General features: G+C 34.6%; 2 protein-coding genes across 2 annotated transcripts in view; both read left to right on the top strand.

The window, feature by feature from the left end:
• The window catches only part of LOC146527425 (uncharacterized), a 32,273-nt gene extending 23,246 nt beyond the window's left edge, over positions 1-9,027 (top strand). Inside the window, exons 2-6 of the mRNA XM_085205129.1 lie at positions 1,494-3,382; positions 3,604-4,089; positions 7,153-7,254; positions 7,781-7,937; positions 8,773-9,027. Coding sequence (XP_085061255.1) covers positions 1,494-3,382; positions 3,604-4,089; positions 7,153-7,254; positions 7,781-7,937; positions 8,773-8,973 — 2,835 coding nt within the window. The 3' untranslated portion in view covers positions 8,974-9,027. The remainder of the gene's footprint in view (positions 1-1,493; positions 3,383-3,603; positions 4,090-7,152; positions 7,255-7,780; positions 7,938-8,772) is intronic.
• A 445-nt stretch (positions 9,028-9,472) lies between these two features.
• LOC146527424 (uncharacterized) overlaps positions 9,473-22,107 on the top strand; it is a 30,356-nt gene continuing 17,721 nt past the window's right edge. Inside the window, exon 1 of the mRNA XM_085204690.1 lies at positions 9,473-9,789. Within this exon, the coding sequence (XP_085060816.1) occupies positions 9,778-9,789 (12 nt within the window). The 5' untranslated portion in view covers positions 9,473-9,777. The remainder of the gene's footprint in view (positions 9,790-22,107) is intronic.

Genomic DNA, 22,107 nt, shown 5'->3' with positions numbered 1-22,107 from the left:
CATGCATATGAAATTAATCACCATAACCAGATTCGAACCTATAACCTCTCAAGACTACCACTTCAAATTCCCAGAGTAATTCACTACAAAACTAACATTTTAAAAACTCAACTACAATCGCTACAATAAAAAAGAAAACAGCAAAATATTCATTTTAAAACGATCCGTAACATTTCATTCTTAACGTCGACGTTGTCGAGGTTAAATAACAAAAGTCATGACTGACAGCGTTATCATTTGTCAGTCGCTGTCAACTGTTTGTCAGACTCAGGCGGGGGCTCGTGTCAGTCGGCGCGGGGACGATTGATACGTGTCACTTGTACTATGGATTGTCGAGTTGAATTTGAATTTTTATTTTGTTTATATAGTTATATTATATTTAAATATAATGGTTAGTTATTAGAGGCCATCGAGGCGCATCAGTCCACTGTCTGCTGTGGCTGTGGGTTCGATTTCCACTTGGGGGTATAAAATATTTAAAATTTTCATTTCCTTGCTCTGGTAACGAGGTAAACGAGAAAAAATTAAACAAAATATTTTATATATAAATATAATAATACCATGATTTATTATTTTATTTACAACTTTTTTAGATTCCATTCCGTTTTTTAGAGGCCGTAAGTATAGGAAATTTGGGATCCTAGTATCCTAATAATAGGATCCCAGGTTCCCTCTGTCAGGTCCATTCGGATCGCACTCAACGTTGCTTCTTAATGGTATTTATAACTTTATATACAAGAAATTTAAAAAATCTTTGCGTATTGTGTAAATCATTGCTGCACAAGCAAGTGCTCTTTAAATTAGCCGCCGTCAGTTCTATATCAGGCGTACATTAACCAAAGTTTATGTATTCGATTGTAAAATTGTAAATGCAATCGAGTATAAATCAATTTCCGATCTAATTCCCGTACGACGTCGTGAAAGTGTAGTAGACTAGTAGAGCGGCGAGGTGGTCTGACTGCGGACAGGTGAACGGCATTATTAATGACCCACCGATTCGTACCTACGACTTGTCCTTCACGACGGCGTCACAGCCACCAAAAAACACCCTTTCACAACCGCATTCTGTAATCAACCCCCCTTTTTAATATGAACGGCCATACTGTAGTCCCGTTTATTTATTCCCTAGCCCCCACCAGCAAATCACATTCCTATTAAACTTAGTCTTTGAACTAACGCTAATGGAGTGATAGATAGCCTTATGCAAATGCCAGGTTATGGCGAAACAAAGTTTCTCGGTAATGAGACCGTAGTGACTTGCATATATTATCGATCATCACGAAACTACTATGTATTTCAGTTGAATAATTCGCAATGGAAACGTATTTAATGCCCCAGTTTGTTGACAAGCTCCGAGACGTCACCGCTTAATATCAAACCACCACGCGATTAACGAGTTATTTCCACCCCGCGACGATGTCACCACCCCACTCCACCCGAACTATCAATCTTTTCGGCAACTTCAAGACTTAAGATTTATGTTCTAATTTCAGATGCTGTCGCCGCACGACGACGACGATGACAGCCACCTTTGCATCAAGTGCAATGCCACCATCATTGGTCTCGATAACTATATTAAACATAGGAAGCAGGCCTGTGGGAAAAGAAAGAATGAAGTCAAGGCTGATCTTCCGCCTATCGATCCGTTAGAACCAACGTATAGTCTTGGCGCAGATGTATTTTTTCAATCGTTAGAATTGCAAAGTAGTGTAAAAAAATCTTCTCTGTCTCGTCTAACACCACCTACACCAATAACCAAAGCGAATTTGGCCACTATAGAAAAGAAGAGCGTTTTGACTGTTTCTTCAACATCACATCTCCCGCGTATGAGTCCTATAGAAACTAATTTAAGAGGAGAAGATTGGATAGGTGGACATAGTCTAAGGATTGGTAGCAATGAAGACAATCAGACAAAATTAATTAATGCCGTCGCAAGTATTAGTGGTTCTGTAAAAAAAGATATTCCAAGTACTTCTTACAATATAGAGACTTTTAATGATTTTAAGGGAGATGACGATTCAGAAGAATCAGAAGATTCAGATGATGATGAAGAAGAAGATGAAGTGTCACATGGAGGAAAATGGAAACCGCCACCGAGTCACACAGGAGGTAAGTGGCGACCCGCATCTCCAGAACGCGATGAGTGGGAAGACCAGGATCAACTTGACCGTGACTATGACTATGACGCCCCACCCCCTGGGCATACTAAGGGTAAATGGGTTCCAGGGGCTAATGAAAAAACACAAATAATGCAAACTACAATTCAATCAAAGGGATCCGTGCAGTATTGGTGTGGGCCATGTAATCGCCGACTAGGTTCAAGAATTATTTATGATAAACATCTCATGTCTAACTTACATATGCGAAAGGTTCTACCGGAACATGAATTAGAGTTTTCAGGGCACCTGGAGCCAATAAAAAACATAACTGAAAAAAGAACGACACGCCCCAATTTATTTGTAAACGAATCAGTTTCACAAACACCGCGAAAGAGACAAAAGTTAGAATCTAAAACAAATACAAAAGTTAAGAAAAAGAAAAGGAAAAGGAGGTCTTACTTTATACAATGTGCTGGTTGTAAGTCACGTGTCCGTACGCACTTAATAGGAAAGCATCTCATATCTCACTATCATTTTCGAAAAGCAGCTGATATTAAAAGTGACGTTTATCAACAATTTATTCTTGATAATATGGATGCCATAGTTCACCAAGCGCCTTTTCAATGCAGTCCATGTAAGTTTTATACTAATTTGCTACCAAACTTCTTGCAACATTGGTTTTCTGAAGAGCATATGCGCGTTACATCTTCAATGGATGGAAGGTACTGGTGTTCCTTTTGTAAATCTGAATGTGAGACATCACAAGACATGCTAAATCATATGTCCAGCTCCGAGCACAGTGAGGTAGTGGCTGTAATAAATAGATCTATGCCGATAATTATACGAAAGAAAACAGTACTTCGGTGCGAAACGTGTCAACAGGAATTTCGATATAATATGGAGATTAAGCAACATTGCCTTAAAACTGGTCATGATATTGCACATACAGCCACTGATCATTATCAAGAACTACACAGATGTCAATATTGTAAAGTTAAATTCAAGTCATCAGTTACTTTGGCAGCTCATTTGAAATCTAAACACAAACAGAAAGCGTTTTTCTGTCTTGTATGCTCAAAAACTTTTGCGTCTTCCGAAGAAGCTAAACGTCATCGACAAACTTCAGAGCACAGGATCAGAAGAAAGGAGATACTTTATGAAAGAGGAAACACGACAAAAGATCTGAGTAAGAAATGTCCTTATTGTACAGATAAAGTTGTGTTGAAGAATATTCTCGAACTCAAAGATCATATACGAAGTTTACACCCGAACATAAGGAAGAAGTAAGATATTATTAATATTTTATTTAAGTAACTTTATGCACTTTTTTATAAGTGGAATTAATTTAATTACTATCATTTTTCTTACTAATTAAATTAATAATTTTTCAATAGTCAAATCGAAACATAACAAAAACGTTACAAATTATATACATAAGACAATTCAGAAAAATAACGAAACTACTACCAACTATACTAATAGTACTTCTTTGAATAATTTCCAGGTGTCCAAAATGCGGCAAAGCCTTTATATTTCCACAAGAAGTTTCCCGTCACATTCGAGACAACGCGTGCCAGTTCCAAAAGAACGAACCGATCCATTCATCTATCTTGTGGAACTGCAGTCAATGTTTATTTACCACAGATTCTCAGGCAGAATGTTTTTTCCACGAGGTTCTTCACACAGAACCTATAGTAGACCAAAGAAGTGGAAATACCATAGCTATACAGAAGTACTCATGCCCAATATGCTCCAAGAACTTTAAGAAAGCTTCCTTACGACTTCATTTAAGGCAACATACGTTCGAAAGACCTTTCGTTTGTTCTACATGCGGTGCCAATTTCACGAGACAGTCCAGCTTAGCCAACCATTGTAAGATAGAACATGGGAGCTTGGACAGGCCGAAGTTGTCGTCGATTGATGCTGCTCTTATTAAAATGGCGGAGGAGACGCTTAAGTGTAATAAATGTAAGAAGACGTTTGGTGACAGGTGAGTTTTATTTGCATTTTTTTCTTTTTACTTATTTGAAGCATTAATTTGAAGCTGCGGAAATGGAAATAATTAATAGTTATTAATATAATGAAATTTGCCTTAGGTATAACCTTCGCCTATAAATCAACTATACGTAACAAAAATATTTTTTTACATTTATACAATAGTTCCTGAGATTGATAATTTTTAATTTTGACTACAGTTCGTTTACCGAAGAATGGCTTTAATTTTTTTTTATTTTTGTCACAATCATTTCCAGAGGAAGGACAGACAGAAAAAGAATGAATCCAGTTCGACTATTACACTTTTACAAACTAGAAACATATTGGACCATCGTGGCATTGCATCCAGCATAACTTCTAACTAAGAATGCATTCGTCATGTTTACACATGACGAATGCATTCTTTCTATGACCTCGCTCTGGTAAAAAATCAAAATGCGGTGTTGAGTTCCGCTACTCGACACCCAATTTATCATGGGCTAGTATAGTGTCTCAACACTAGATACTTTTGCCTATCCTGCATATGCGGGATGCAACCTAAGGCCAAAAAATACTTATTGCAAAAACACGACGCAGTCCAATAATTCAGAATCCGGGGCATCCACCTCGTTAGCAAGACAGTCATATTACACGCAGCGTGCAGTACAGCGTGTACCAAAATAACCCGCATCTACCGACTCCGCGTGTCAGCGGATGCGAGACGCGACAAATCCCTCAGAACATGAGGAAACATTCATAATTTGACATTCAACTCTTTGATACTACTTTGCTGTCGACAGTTTTATCTATTATAGAAGAAAGTGAGGCGCGAGACACGTCACTGAAGTGCGCCGGATCTCGGTCCGATCGTAACCTTATAGCGTTTACACATGTTGGTTATGATGAGTGCTAAATTAAATATTTATTGGACATATTTTAGGGCTGAACCTGTTATTATTGTAAAATAATTTGTTGGTTGACATTTGGATCCTTTTTATTAGGTACACCTACTTGCAGCATTGTTATTAATAATCAAGAAGCTATTATGGCGCAGTGGGTCCGATCCCTAGTCAGAGAATGTTTTTCAGCTTGACGCAGCATCCCCTATAGCAGAGTAAGCAAGGGTACCCGGGTACCGTGTTAAAATATTCCGTTCGCCATTAACACATTTCCGTTTCCCATTTTCCGAAATGTCTGAAAAAACGGACTCTAGCTTTCTCTCTCTTAGGCTCCCTCTGCCTTTGCCAGCATGAAGCCATAAAATAAATGAACGCTCCAAAGAAATTCCTAAATATAACTCAAGATTATGCTAAATTTATAACTGACAAGCATCACAAACACTTATGTTTTGACGGATCGAAGCTTAGACTTAAATTTATTCAGCAATCAGCTCGGCTATACACCGTCCGCTCGCAAAGATCATAATGTGTCACGTCGCGTAAATCTCAATTAAACTTCGTCTTCACGTGACGCGGCAGTGACAAATCATTTTGTTTTATTTTTACATTTCTGTTTGACAGCCACTTATTTGGGTGGTGATTAAGAGGTGAGTGACCCAACACTCTCGTTCCCTGATTGTTTTCAAAGTTATTGGATGATTATATTTTTGTGAAAACATGAAGAAAAGTACGTTTAGTAGTCATGGACAGCGATAGCCTAAAAAATATCAAATAAAAGTAATCGAAGTAAATTTTCTTATAAAAATATGTTACAAATTTTTCGTTATTCCACACCTTTTTAACAATTTTAAACGCTGTATGAACATGAAACTTAGAACTTAGAAAGGACCTGTAAACAAACAGAAGATGATTACAATGATTACCACAACCGCGGATAAGACCAAAGAGAGCCGCAGAGAGCTAGCAAGTACCAACGCGGATATGAATCAACTCAACACCGCGCTATTACAGAACTTGGAACGTATCTCGACCGCTGTAGGGACATTCTAGCCCCTGATGATGCAACTTATGCAATATCTTATGCGTTATGGCCTCGTTCTAGGTATTAATGCACTCCGCCTGTACAGCGTGCTCTGTGCAGTGTGCAGCGTGCAGCGTGGACTCCGGGATGCAAAGCGTCAATGGCTTCTAACATTAGGAATAATATCTTCCTTAAAATGAAGTTTGTAATTTCTGTTTTGGATTAGATCTTGTTTTAGTTGGGTGTAAGAAAATCTTCAATAATTATAATAAGTTAATTTTCTCTTTATTTTCTTATATAAGGCTATGTTTTTTGTTCCTCCAATATTGACACGGCGAAACTTAACGCCGAAACTGGAAATACCTCAGGAACTATGGGCTCAAATTGTTTTTTTTTGTTTATGTTGGGCACTTAGAATGTGTCACGTGTCGTACACAAATCTTAGACCCGTAATTAGAAAACGCTCTCAAATCTGAGATTGATCTTGAGAGGCCGTTTTCATTAATAAATTATATTTCTATGTATGAAAACAGCATCTGTAGAGCGATCTCGGATTTGAGAGCGAGTTATAAATACGGGATTATAAATATAGGCTTTAGTTATTATCATTTGTAAACACGGGCAAAGGGGCAGTTTAAAACTATGTAGTTTAAAACATTAAAATTTTCTATAAATGCATACACGAGTCTATAGCTAAGCCTTATATCAACCACACAGGTGCACTAACCTTGCATCGATGCAACTTAAACATCACCTAATTGAAAGGAACTGCCGATATCTCATAGGCTTCTAGTGAACGGCGAAATTCTTGAGTCCAGCTGCTATTGGGAAATTAAGCATATTTATGATATATTCGACGACGAATTGATGGAGATACTTTAAGGCTACTTGCTTCACCTGACCTACATATTATTTTATTATGATATATTATCCATGTACTGCGTTTTTAGGTAGACAAAGAGTGAGTAGAACTTAGTGTTAAAATACTATGTTCACAGTCATATATATGAGTCAGTCGCTGCGGCATTGGACCATGGAGGATCTCTTGTTATTTGTTGCTTTTAAACAAAGAAAAACAAATTTCCTTTCTCACACCACATTCATACTTCGCTATAATTTTAATTACACGTTTGTAATCCTCCTTATTACAATTTTTCAGACTGACTTTGGCTCATCATTCAACAAGTTGTGTTTCTGATGAGAGAAGGTGTCCGTACGAGCAGTGTTCTTATATTGCATCTAGTACCGCACAGCTCAATAGGTAAGTAAATGAAAATATAGTAAATGAAAATATTAAATATTTTATTTCCTCAAGCGGGAATCGAAGCCACAAACAGGCCCACTCTTGCGCCACTATGCCACGGCTGGCATCATGGTACTATCATTATTATTATTGGGTTATTTTTGAATTCGCGCCACTGCGCTACTACTTTTTGCTGTTATCTGTAGAGTGACATCTGTTACTCTCTTAAGAGATTACTTGGAACTTGGTTATGAACATATGATAAGTTTTTCTAATTGTCTTAACAGATGGCAGCACTTTTTTTACTATAAAATATTTGTACTGTCAATATTATTATATTTAATATGAATTGTAAAGTTACTTTTAAAAATTATAATTACTTAAGAAAAAGTTTAAAAAGCACACATATATATAAAAATACTTGTACACAAATACAATAAATGGAAAGACCTTCAGCCTTAATACAACATCTATTAGATATTATTTATTATTTAAGAAGACACATAAAAATACGGCTCTAATAAACAATTCCTTATAATTTCAGACACCGTCGCACACACGGTGATAAAATAAAGAATTATGAATGTCCATCTTGCGAGTTCAAGACTGAACAGGCCAGCCACATGAAGCGACACCTGCTGTGCCATAAAGGAGTCAAGCCGTATTCCTGCCCCCATTGCCCTTTTACTTGCGGCAGTTTGGTTAGTAATAAAAGTTTTATGCAATTATCTTTTAGTTAATTGTTATTATGTATGCAATTTTTTTATTCTATTAACGAAAGGTTACTGAATATATAATGTAAATATTATTAAAAATCTACTAGTACAGTGTGGTTAATGAATCGTGGCTGTTGTGAAGTTTGGTTTCCTGAATTATTCAATTGTTAATAAAGTAAGTAATCAGAAGTAAAATTAAATCTGCGCAGCCATTTACAGCTAATTTCAGATCGACCACGACTCGTTGGCCGTACTTTATATTATTGTTAGTACCAGTTATCATGAACTTAGTGTAAAATAATCAAAATGTCAGGTTAAAAAACGTACTTTTATATATAAAAAAATATATTTAATATGCGTATACAAATATTTACTCGTATAATATTCTTTTAATGTTTATGAAATGCTGTTTATTATTACAATTTATACGTTTTTAGTTTTACTGCTAAAACATCATATAGTATGTCGCTAATAAGCTGTTACAGACAGTATTATAGGTATTTGCTCAGTAGCTGTAGTAGGTTTTTTTTTTTTGGCTACGGTTAAAGTTTTTTAATTTCAGGTTTTTATATAATGATATTCAGCCTATCGCAATAAAGTTTAATTTATGATGCAAATTTATTGTTGCTATTAAACTGAAATTTAGATATATTATTTTTAATTATAATTACTAAAGACAATCAAGAGAATTTATTATAACAATTACATATTTTATTAAGATTATTAACTTATAAAAATTATATGACATTTTGAACAAATATGACGGTTACAACATTTCATTATTTTTTCTTTAGCAATAAATTTACTTATTTATTTTTAGGAAAATCTTCGCAAACATGTTCTACGTAGCGGCCGACACCAGGGTCTTTTTCTCTACACCTGTAATACTTGCTCTTTTCAAACTAACTTGGCAACTCAGCTTCGGTCGCACTACACGAGCTCGCATCAGGACAAGTACGACTCGAAATCAGCTCTGGAAGCCGTCAAGCGACACTTAATGAGGGATAATAATAGTGATTAAACTATTTCTTTATCGTTGTACTATAAGAAAATAAAATAAATAATTTTTATATTTTGATATGTTTTATTTTCTTCTAAATATATATGTACAATAAAATATTAAGTATAGACAAATTTTGGGTTATGGAAAATAAAATCGTTGTTATATTAAATTTTATTTTATGTAAGATTTTAATTTTCGTTACTTTTTATTCACTATCATTATAAATTTAAAATAAATTATATTTTAAAGAGCATAGCGTCATCTATGTCTCAGAAGTAAAACTAAGTATATATCAACAGATGCCGCTAGCTATGAAGATAGCAAAACAATAATATATAAATTATAAAAGTAAGAAAAATATCAAATATGAAACCCTTAACCCTTTAGAGACATAAAAGCTATTAAATATTAATACTTATATAACAATTAGGAAATTGAAAAATATGACACTTATTTAAATTTGTTTTTTGTAGTTTGTAACTTTGTATTATATGGCAACATTTTACACTTAATGTCACTTTGAAATCTGCTATCTCAATTCACAACGGAACGAGGGAAAAAATTATAAACCGATAGGACTTGCGCCGTGCGCTCGTATTTCTATTTATCAATTCACCAATCAAGTATTCGAGGAGCTTCGATCGCAACGCGACAATAAAAATACAGGACGTATTTTAACGTTGTTTCTAAAATAACATTATATAATCAGTGATATAAAAATAATACTGTGTAAACAAATATTTTTACTGTGCGGAAAATATTGTAATTGGACGATGTTTGTGTGTGACATCGTGTTGTAAATTCTTCGATATATCATCTAAGATGTCACTAAAAGTGAGTACAGTATATTATTTAAATAAATATGTAATGTGTGGGTAGATTTATGAGACAGCATTTTTATTACCGCTAGTAATTTTAAATGTGTGTGTCATTTTACCACGTGCATTTATAATTTAAGACAATTTACTTTATGTAAATGTAAAATATGTCCGATTTAATACATTTTTATTATCAGCATCCTGTTATGCCTTCATTAGGATACTCTATAATATTTCGTACTTCATGAATTTGCGTTAATAAAATAATGTATACACGTGTGTCTGTTCTAAAGCTATAATTATTTATAATTACATAACTTTGTTTACTTTTAACGATGAAAAAATGTCACTTTGAATTAGCTTGAGGTATTGTTTTTTATGAACTATTAAAATGTTTGCTGTTATAAAATTTGCTGCTGAAGAAAATAATTTATCTTAATGTATTAAGATAATTTTAATTAAGTATACATTTTTTTGTTGTTTTAATTAAACAACTTAACTATTAAACTAGTAGTTAAAAATTAATTTGTTAAAATTATTAGCTTTGTATAACAATTAAATATTAAATTGTTTTACAAAGCTATAATTTTAACATATCAGTTTCTTAAAATGCATGTTATATATATTTTTTTCTACATATATGTATAAAATTTAAATTAAAATAATATTTGTATATGAACAATATTAAAATAGTCATTCACATACTAAGGAAAGAAAAATATTTGAAAATATATAAAAATAGGAATGTAGTGGGACTTGAACCTACGCCTCATGAAATCCATTAACATTGTCTAAGAAGTTAGCAGGTTTCCTAAGATAGCAAAATTATACAAATATTATATTACTTCGAACCATATCACTTTTTATATGATATTTTATATGAGCAATTGAAAATTTTTTTTTAATTAAATTTCATATAACAAGCTTATTTCACTAAACTTATAGTTAATTTTGTAGTCTTGATGAAATTATTTTTAACATATAGTTTTATTAACACATAACATATTATTTTTAACATTAGTAAAAATAATAAACATAAAATCTTGACTTTGGCTTAATATTTCTTATAAAAACAAATGGGCTGCTGTATGAAGTAAAATATTTTAAAAACAAGTAAACCATTTTACTCATAGGCTAAAAGCATTATCTTTTTTAAATATAGAGTATATTTACAAAAATGTTGAAATAGAAATTTTAAAAAATATATATTAATGATTACTATAAAAATTCTTTAAAAAATGCATTTTGCTTGGACCTATAAGTGATTAACTTATTATATTGAATAATGAAAGATATAAGGGAAAATCCATATTTAGTACCCAGACCTGTTACCAGTTGCTTCTAAGTGAGTGAGCTGCAAAATCATTTATAGGTTAAACCAACTATGTAAATGAAAAAGGTAGCATTAAAAAGGTAGTCGTATTTATATACGAAAACGCGACGGTTGTGGATTCGATTGCCACTCGAAGGAATGACTTATTTTTTTTTAATGAGGCAACACATGGCGTTGAGTGGGGAAGGGAGTACCTTAACAATAGCTTCCTTTTGTCTATCCCGAAAAAGCTAAAAAAATAATTTAAAAAGTTTTACTTACAATTCTTTTTATTTTACATCATAATTTAATCAATGTAGTAACGTTTATCACATCGTATTTTGTGTCGTATCGTAGATTCACTTATGAAGTAACTTTTGAATGATGTAGGTATATATATTATTTTGTAAAGTTTTATACAAACAAATATTTATTTGTAATATTATTTATTTTGGTGAGATTGATCGATTGAGAATCGAACCCGCGTTTACGCTTGTACCCTTGTACGACTGGCCTTGTAAATTAAATTACTATATATTAAATTACTATACTATACTATTAAATTACTATACTATACTATTAAATTACTATATAATAAAATGAAGTAAGATTTAAAATTAAAAATAACATAAAAACGATTATAAAGGAGGGTGGCTTCCGTTTATAGCAGCGGGCGGACCTGTTCTCAACCAGTTTATGTATCAGTCAGTGAACCGTGCAATCTGCAAACCTGATATTGTGTAGACATTACTAGCTTTATACCGTGGATTTGTTTGTGTGTTTATAGCACAACTTTTAATTATTCTAATTAGACCCACTCGGGTGAAACCGCAATTAAAAGCTAGTACTCAAATAAAAGCATCTATTGACAAATTAACAGCCGTTGACTTTTCATTGTAGAGTTCTTCTACTCATATGTAAGTACAGACGACATAACTGACGTTAACGATTTTAAAATCTGTCCATAATATACGTTTGCCTGCACGGCGCCAGCCAGTGCTGCCCTCCTGCAGCACTGGCTGGCGAGTGAAGGGGAGCTTGGGCAGCTCACATTCGATTCAGATCTGGATGGTTGGAACTCCATTAGGTCTACCTTCAGCAGTGGAAGCTGAAAAAATGTGATTAGGATTATTATAGTTCTACATGTTGTGATTTTTTCTTTAAAGTTATACCAAAATCATAAAAAATATTTCTATTCTTTTTTACGTACAATTTAATACTGTATTCAGAATACATTACCATGTTAGATACAACGTAAGTACAGATCAATGTTTTAACAGTTATAGGTCACCTATAAATACTCCACCCACGCTAATTTACGTAGCTATATGCAAAGTGACATACGTATATCCCAGCCTCCTCGCCGCGTCTAGACAGATACAGTTAGTTATTGATTTAGATTGTGTTCTTATTAAATATCTATAACACTTGAACTGTTGACCGTGCCCATTAAGTCACTTCAGTTCTTCACTTTCCGCCGAATTCAGAAGATATTGCGTGTTCAGTGGCGAAACTGTGCCACTGGCTGACTGATTGACGTCTGATGGTGGTGGCGGAGGGGGTACATGTATCTTAGTGTGAACGTAGCGAAACACCAAGAAAAGATATTTCGTAAATCCCACGGGAACGTGAAAAACGGGATTTTTATTTTACGACCATAGCTCCATTGTAAAAATATCAAAGTATGGGTCTCAGAAGCTACAACGTACACTTTTAAACCAACTCTATAAGGTTTTATACTGCTTTATGTTCAATAGCGTAAAATGCACGGTCTTGATCAAAGTGCTCCACGACGGGACGGTCCCTGGATCAATAGAAAAACCGTGTTTCCGCATAAAAGGATATTTTAAAAAGCTTGTTGAGGCCGTCGCGCGTCGTGGTGCAGTGACACAGGATCTGATTGTGGATTTTATTTATAAATTTTATTTTTATTTTCCGATTATTACACATTTTAAAATTCTTTAACCGGATTAATCGTGTATATTTAGTATTATACATTTTTGCAAACCTGTAGTTTTGACACTCAACACGTGATACTTACAAAATTCGGCGGAAGTTGCGAAACGACACTTCGTCTTACCATTAGATTCAGAGGTTCCTTCTGCCTCCTGCTATGTGCGGGACAAAACATAAAGTAAAAAAAATAACAGGTAAAAAAACCTTTACTTGTTTACATAGATATGTCTAAATTAAACCAAAGTCGTGACCGACTACCGAAGGCTGAGTTAAGTAGTAGTAGGTAATTTATTACAAAGACCTTCCCAAGGTCACGGCCACGTGGCTACGAGATACGATCACTATTGTATAGGAGTTGCGTAATCGGTAGATGTGATTTATGTTGAGAGGGAAGTAAGTGGATATCATGTCCTGCCTGACCATTATCTTGTTTAATTGCTTTGTTGACTTGTATTCGCTTTGGAGGATATGGCAGGGTAGGCAGACGGTATCTGGGAACCAAGTATTAAGAGACTCCGGTTTTCCATTGAGACATTTCCGTTCTCCACTTTCGCTGAATTCTTGAATTCTGATTCTTATTCTCAATGCCGCGCTTTGCCTTCTTACCAGAGGAAATAAATAATATTAAGTATTTCATTCTCCTGAGTGGTAATTGAACCCACAACCGTTGCGTTTACAGTCGCACGATTATGCCACGACGGTCTTATTCATAGATGTCGAAAACCAGATACAGATTAGGTGTTAATTTGCACATTTAAAAAGTTTCACTAGCTTTATCTCCGGCTTCACTTGTGTTGACATATCTAATATATTATGTCAAAAATAATTAACGTTTATGTCATAGCGTTCCTCGTATGTAGTAAACTATCCAATACAAATAGAATTTCTCAATTTGAACCAGTAGTTCCTAAGATTAACGTGATCAACCAAACAAACTCTTTCGCAGTATAATATTTGCACACACATTTTTTCTGTATGTATGAACGTTACCAGTTAAATAGGTATATACTGTATTCGTAGATTAACGTCACGTGAGAGGTCTTTATGTAAATAAGCAGCGTCTGTTTATATGTTCTTACAACATAATGTGTTGCTCAGTGCCATCGTTAAGCAAGTAACATAGCTTAAGTAAATATCAAAGGAACACTACTGTCCTCGTATTATGTTAAACAAGTTATAGTAAACGCAAGCGGAGTTAAGGGATAACGTTTTTCCCGTTTCCTTATGATTTAGAGAAATTCTTCTCTTAGTGCTCCCTGCACTTCCTAACATAATTTAAACTTCTAGTAAATAAGGCCAGTCCGTGGCGCAGGGGCAAAAGCGTGCAACGGTAAAAACAACAGGTTGTAAGTTTGATTCCCACTCGAGGAAATGAAATATTTAATATTTTCATTTCCTCGATCTGGTAACGAGGCAATCCCGGCGTTGAGTTGTCTCCGGAGTTGCGGAAAGCGGAAAGTGTCTTAATTGGAACGGAGTGTCTAACCACTGGGTTCCCAGGTTCCCTCTGCCTATTCTACTATGTGCAAGGTACATTGTGAAACTAAAAGGCTCTTTGCCCACCCTGTCATTCGGCATAAATCGTTCATTTCGTATTGCTAAAATAACTAAAATATCCAAAGAATACAGTAAAAGAATACAATTTCGGCCTCCGTCATAGTTTCATTTGAACAGATGGTTTAATAAGTCACAATGTTCACGTGGTTTTTAAACACTAGGGGTTATTGTTCTATAGCATTCGAAATTATTCATACTGTATCCAGCATATGAGTATTCTGCAATTTCTTAAAAATATTTTTTACAAAAACAAGACAGATCGCGGCGTTGAGCTTCACCGCTCATCAAGCAATGTCTGAGGAACCGAGTGTTTTAACACTCGTTTCCGTCTGTCTTCCCTGCTGCATGTGGTATATAGCGTGAAGCTGACAACACAAAAAGACTATTATTGTTTCTTATGTGAAATATGAACGTGAACATCGCTAAGTGCGAAGGTATGAGAACTTTAACATTAAGAGTTGTTGACCTATTTGGCTGTGCTCACCTTTGCTACTGCCAAGAGATAGGTCATATAGTAAAAGTGTACTAGTGAAACTGAATACTTATATGTTACACTCTTCCGTTACTGAGTGAAAGACAGACAACATTTATATTGAGAAATATAGTAAATTTTATATAACAGATTATGCACTTGGTGATATATAATGTAGGTAATTAAATTATAACCTTACTGATAAACAATGGATGTCATAACAATACCCAACTAATGTGAGTTGCGAAGTCGTGGGAGTGCGTCGTTATCGTGATAAATACAATCCAAGGCGGTCGAGGTCGTTTCCTTCCTTCATACTTGCCTACTTAGTAAAGAATATATTGTTAGTTTTTTTTTAGTCTTTTTTTTACCTTCTCGGTGTATCCCGCATAGCAGGGTAGGCAGTGGGAGCCTGTGTTAATACACTCCGTTTCTCACTTCTTAAGACACAATTCTTAAGACATTGCGTATTGAGTGGACGAACTTAACGCCACGCTTTGACTCGTTATCAGAAGGGAAAAGAAAATATTAAATATTCCATTCCATCCAAGGCTGTGTCTGTAAACGCGACGTTTGTGGATTAAATTCCACTTGGGATAATGACATATTTAATATTTTCTTTTCCTCGTTTTGGTAACACGACAACGCGTTGAGTTCCGACTCCCAACAAGCAACGTCCTAAAAATTCGTCAGAAAATCGGAGGAAAGGGAGTAGTCTAAATATTAGATTCCTTTCCTGCAGGATACATTGTGAACCTAATGATAAGTAAATAAATAAGTAATACGAAACGACAAAACGTTAAAAATCCACATCGATGTCGTCATCTTTCTTGTAACTGGAACAATGCTATGTCTTAACCAACACAGCACTTGTCCTTTTAAAGAGTGAAAACCGTTTAACTTATGGCTAATGAATTTGACACATATGTATTTGTAGCTACATACGTCGTGACACAAATTTCTCATTCCTTGGACTGTTATTATTGCAATTTCTCTTTAATACTTAGAAGTATGTAATGCTATGAAAGAATATAAGTATGTTGTGAGTTCGATTCCTATTTGGGGATTGAATTGAGTTTTCATTTCCTCGTTTTGATACCAAGATAGCGCGGCGCTTAATTCCGCCACACACACAGAAGGTGAACACTGAACACTAGGTTCTCAGGTTTCCTCAGCCTACCCTGGTATGTGCTCCACATATAGCGTGACAACATTAGATTCGAGACCAGTACTCCATTATGCGTCACCAGGTTTTCTTTGCCTACACTAACTTTAAAAATGCATGAGTATGCAAATTTAAATGATAACCACGAAACCACCTATCACTCCATTGAAATCTTATAAAGTATTTTTTTTCATTTGAGCCTTGTAACCGTGCGTGAAAAAACACTTAATTTTGTTACCAAATAACGCTCATTAGTTCTAATGACCCGCCCACTGCCTCCCGTCACACGACGTGCTTGACTACTTCCGCCGATAGCTCTTATATGTGCGACACCAAAACAAATAAATATTGAGGCTGTTGTCGAATCGCACTACTTGTCTGATTGTGAATGCGAGGGGTGTGGGTTCGATTGTTAGTCAGGGGAATGAATCGTTCATTTATTCATATCATTCTAATATCCAGATTTTAAAAAATCGAGATACTACATGTATGTAAAGAACATTGAATTTCCATTATGTACCATGTTATATGCGGGATGCCATATTATTGGATATCTGCTACTTTCATGTTTATTGTGGTACTTCCCAATTGCATCACGAGACCTTTAAAATTAATATGACACATATTTTTATTAAGACTATTAGAATCCTCTTAAATATATTTTATAGTTAAGACAGTTAAGCGTAAGTATATTAAAATAATTAATCAGCATTGAACATAAAAATAATAAAGAATAATATAGAATTCATTATTAATTCAGTAACAAGCACAGTCTGCAATGACTACGGAGCGGTATAAATAAATCAAAATTATTATAAGAGCTAACGAAGCAACGTTACTTGCCAAAACCTTACTATATTCCAAGAGCAAGAGCTTTGAAAGAAAATATAATAATAGATATTATAACATAGCCAGTATCAGCACTCAACAGCAATAAGCTCTCCGCCACTCAACACGCAATACCTCCAGAATTAGGCGGAAAATAGAGAACGGAAATTACTTAATAGAAATGACATGTCTTAACCCTAGGTTCCCAGGTTGCCTCTGCCCTCCCCCGCCGATACGGCGTGTGTAGCTAAGAAAACATTATAACAACAAAGGCATATCTAATACCGAAATGATAGTTAAAGTAAAAGTGTACAAAAACCAAGGTTAAGCGCCGTGAACGACTTCCTAAACAAATAAATAAGCTTATCAGATGAATGTCTAAATTGTATTCGAGTCAAGGTCGTTTCTTTATGCTTAGTTTTTGCGGTATCGCGAATGACTTACACTTTTTTGTCTGTTATGCGGATATCTTAAGTTGAATGTTGAATTATTTTATATTATAATTTTAATTAAAAACATATATTTTGTGGCCATCCTGGCGCAGTGGCACAATTGATAATTGTAAAGGCGACGGTCGGGGGCTCGATTCCCATTCGGGGGTGTAAATATTCAATATTTTCATTTTCGTTTCTCTGGTAACGAGGCAAAGCGTGGCACTGAATCAATTAATTACTATAAAAAGGAAATTACATACAGATAATAAAAATTATACTATTGAACAAAAGAAAAAATATTACGGAATCAATAGACAACAGAAGAATCAAAGAAGATAAATACTGTTTCCCTTTGGTAGATTCCTCGTTGAATGGGTAAAAAGTGAGGAGGAGAATGATGTGTCATTATTCTCTTTCTAAATATTACGAAAATCTTAAGTAAATGTTTAGATTCTACCGAATGACAATAATAAGTAGCAATAAATATTTGCCTGCCAAAAATAGAGCATGGCATTTCTTATTTTCAATAAAAATATTTTTCTTCATTAGCATCTAACATTCCAGAACCAAACTCTACAACCATGCACAATTTGTACAATTGCTTCTAAATTATCAACTCATTTATACAATAGAACGTTTAACCTCACAGATAATTAAATAGCAACATCACAAAACATAATGTGACGATTTGTTAACCTGATTGCACAGATTCTATCTACTCTATAACGTCTGTCGGTATCGGTAGTTATACTCGACTGCTCGAATAGTGCATTATGCAACAGTACGGATGAAAAACCAAGGGCTCAGGGACGTTGACCCGGTGCAGCCTTTGTTGCTCTTGTTGGCGCGCAACGGTTGTGAAATAACGTCTTTGGTAACAGTGTAGAACCATTTTAGTGTAAAAAATTGATTATATATTTTTTGTTTTATGTTGTATTAGTAAGATATGTATGTAGTATCTATGCCTCTTTAAGTTCTCCATTCCCATAAAGACACTTCCGTTCTCTACTTTCAGTCGTATGTGAGATGAGAATTTTTTATTTAAATTCCAAAGCGGGAAACTTATTCACGTCTTATCCCAGCCATCTATGAAGCAATGTTCATATTTAAATCTAAATCTAATAATAATAATAGGTGGTCCATAAATGAAATAACAACTTTCCAATGAATCATTTGACCTCTAAGACGTTTGATTGAATCATACACCACGTTTTGAATATTTGTTACCTATATTGTCTCTACAAATATGAACCTATTAAAACATTTTTTTTTATCAATTTCACGCTGTATCCCGCACACAGCAGGATAGACAGAGGGAACCTACTTAAGACACTTCGTTCCCCACTTTCTGCCGAATTCTGGAGGCATTGCCTGTGGAGTGGCAGAACTCAACGCCACGCTTTGCCTCGAGACCCAAGCGATGAAATGGAAATATAAACGTAAATAAATATTTCACTTCCTCGAGTGGGGATCGAACCCACAACCATCGCGTTGCAGTCACACTCTTGTGTCGCTGCGCCACGACTGCCTCAACATATTTTACAACATATACAAACATATTTTTTCATTTAAAAATAACTTTTCACTTATTCTATTTGGGGGTATTGCTAAAATTTAAACTTACTTTACTACATTTTTTTATAAAATTTTCAGCGTCATACAAAGAAGGAGCCTAGTGTTTAGGCATGCATATATTTTTATCCCGATTGTCGAGTCATTGCGTGTCAGAAGTCAATGCTGCGATTTGTCTTGTTACCAAAGGGAAAAAATGACAAATTATTTTAGAGTGGGAATCGAAATTTGGAGTACGACGCTGTGTCGCTGAGCCAGACGACCTCATATTAACTATTAAGCGACCAAAACCCTTTTCTTATATTTTTCTGTTATTTTATAGGTAGGTACTCTTATTCTCCATTTCCCACTCAATTTTTAAAGATGACATCTAAATGTTGGAACAGACACATATATAATATTTAAATAATAATTCCCCTGATCAAACCTCCAACCACCGCGTGCACAATTTATTTTAGGTACTTATCTCAGAATATTGTAATACTTATACTTTATTTACTGTTTATACTTTATCTCAGAATATTTAAATATATTGTAAAATGAGTCACCCGACTTTCACACGGCATTTTATTAAAACAATAGTTCCTGAGTACGCGCCGGTATCACGTAACGGTCATTTAGGTAATCGCGGTTGGGAAAGGTCAGCTTATGTAACTCGATTAATTATAGATACGCCATGTTTCTATTCTGGTCTCTAATAGATAAGTTATCTATTTATAGATGTATAGTATAAAAAAACTGTTCCGTTACTTAGTGACTGACAGAAATGTTGATATTTGGCATATAGCTAGCTTTCTAACGGGATCGCTGCAGGAGCTCGAAATTCCAACAAGAAAAAGAAAACGGCATTTTCCATTTTGATGCTGCGCAACTATTGTTCAATACATTTATTAGTTTTACGTAGGTAATAATATTCTTAATATTTATAACTCTAATCAAATTCAAAATAAATGAACTTTAATTCGAAGTCCTTTCAAATGTGCCACGTAGGTGTCCTTGATGGATTACTTATTTGGAATTGTGTAGACTTTTACTAGTGACTAGTTAGTACCTACATACATTGACCGTTACTAAGCAGTTGTAAGTTTACTTTAAATGTAGTTAATGCGAAATGTGAACATGAAGGTAATGTCGCGTTTTAACAAACAAATAATTATTAGGTAGGTACTCATTTTATAAGTATCTCATGAAAGCCGGATGATCATGGGAAAGCTGCACTGGCTTCTAATACATTGTCTTTACTATAATTAATTTGCACTAAATTTTAGCCTTATTGCAAAAATTGTATGGGGGTAACAACCCTTAACGTTTCAGTAGATTTTCACGATATCCGTCAAATCCGATAATAATACCGAGTATATCAGTTATGCCGTTAATTTAGACAGCAAAAATGCAATATTCTTAAAACTAACCGTAAATGGGGAACGGTGTAGACACTAAGTTCTCTGCCTTCTTATATGTGGAAGAAACGAACAAACACATTATATTATGTAAGGACCATTCATTTAAAGCCAAGCTTGACTATAAGACTTTATTCATATATTAAATAGTTTGGGAGTATATTTTGCATATGAAATATGAAAAAAAAAAATTAAAATATGGGTTTGTTTAAGGGGCGCTGGAAAAGTATTTTCACTATTCCACAGGACCCTTGTGTTAAGACACTCCGTTCCCCACTTTCTGCCGAATACTCGATTCTGAAATATATGTTTTTATCTTTTTATACATTCAATGTCACGAAAAATTATCGGAAAGTCGGGAAAGTCTTATCACTAGATTCTTCTTATCTTGGTAGGCGGGGAAAAGTGTGCAGCTGCGTGTTTTGCTATATTGTTTTTTTTATCACTTTTAAAAAGTCTACGTGAGTGGGTTTTACATTATAAACATATTTGCACGCAAGAGAAAGTTCACATTTGACACCGATATCGCTCCTTTTGGGTCGTATGAATACCGCACCGGCACATCTCGCGTGCTTATCAGATTGTTACTATACAAGTATTTAGGTTAATCACTGTGTGCTTACGTTAAAAACATACTTATAGTACAGAAGATGGGAGGATGCTGTTGGTTTTTTTTATCTGTTTAAATTATTTTTTTTTCTTTTATTTTGATGCGAACAGTAACCTGTATATAAAATCGAAAGGTCACTCACTCATCACGAAATCTCAGAAACTACGAGTGCTAGGAATCTCAAATTTTGCATAGGAGTTACTTATAGGACGTAGGTGCTCGCTAAGACGGGAATTTGCAATATTCGACTTCTAAGGGGTTGTTTTTGGAGTCGAAAGTTTGTGTGAAACTTCGTTACTACAAATGTTACGAGTCTCAAATTTTGCATAGACGTCACTAGGATGTAGTCATGGAGACAGAAATTAATAATAACATAGTTCACGCGGGTGTAACCGCGAGCGGGCCGCTAGTCTTCTATATATATAAAAGGACTTGTCCTCACTGACAGAGGTAAGACGCACGCACTGCCGTAACCGCTGTGCGTAGAAGCGTGGAATTTGGACAAATGTTTACTTTCGTAATCTGGACATCCACTAAGAAGGGATTTTGAAAATTTTTTACCCTAAAGGGGTGAAATAGGGGTTCAAAGTTTGTATGGAAAAAAAATTAAATCGGCACCAATTTTTATAAAATTTGAAATTTAGATTTTTAAAAGTATTTAATTGAACACGTGTTTCATGGTTTTCGAGAATTCTTCCCCTAAGGGTGCAAATAAGGGGTTGAAAGTTTGTATGGAAAAATCTTTAAATCGCCACCGATTTTTATAAAATTTGAAATTTAGACTCTTAAAAATATTTCATTGAACACATGTTTTGTGGTTTATTAGAATTCACCCCGAATTGCGCAAGCGAAGCTGCGCGCGTCCGCTAGTTAAATTATAAAACACAAGCACTTTGCAATTGCTAAATTACTTAGAAAAATGTCAAACAAATGTAAGTCCTTCAGGAAGCATATGGATATAATCGCATTTCTTTATTACTTGTACATTATTTTTTTATGGGAAAAGCGCTTGCTGAAATCGAATCCAC

The sequence above is a fragment of the Heliconius melpomene genome, chromosome 20, assembly GCF_056956725.1.
Source record: "Heliconius melpomene rosina isolate 202511_hmr_F chromosome 20, ASM5695672v1, whole genome shotgun sequence".
Classification (NCBI taxonomy): Eukaryota; Metazoa; Arthropoda; class Insecta; order Lepidoptera; family Nymphalidae; genus Heliconius; species Heliconius melpomene.
The sequence above is the reverse complement of the archived record's forward strand: the minus strand, read 5'-3'. Positions and strand labels throughout refer to the sequence as shown.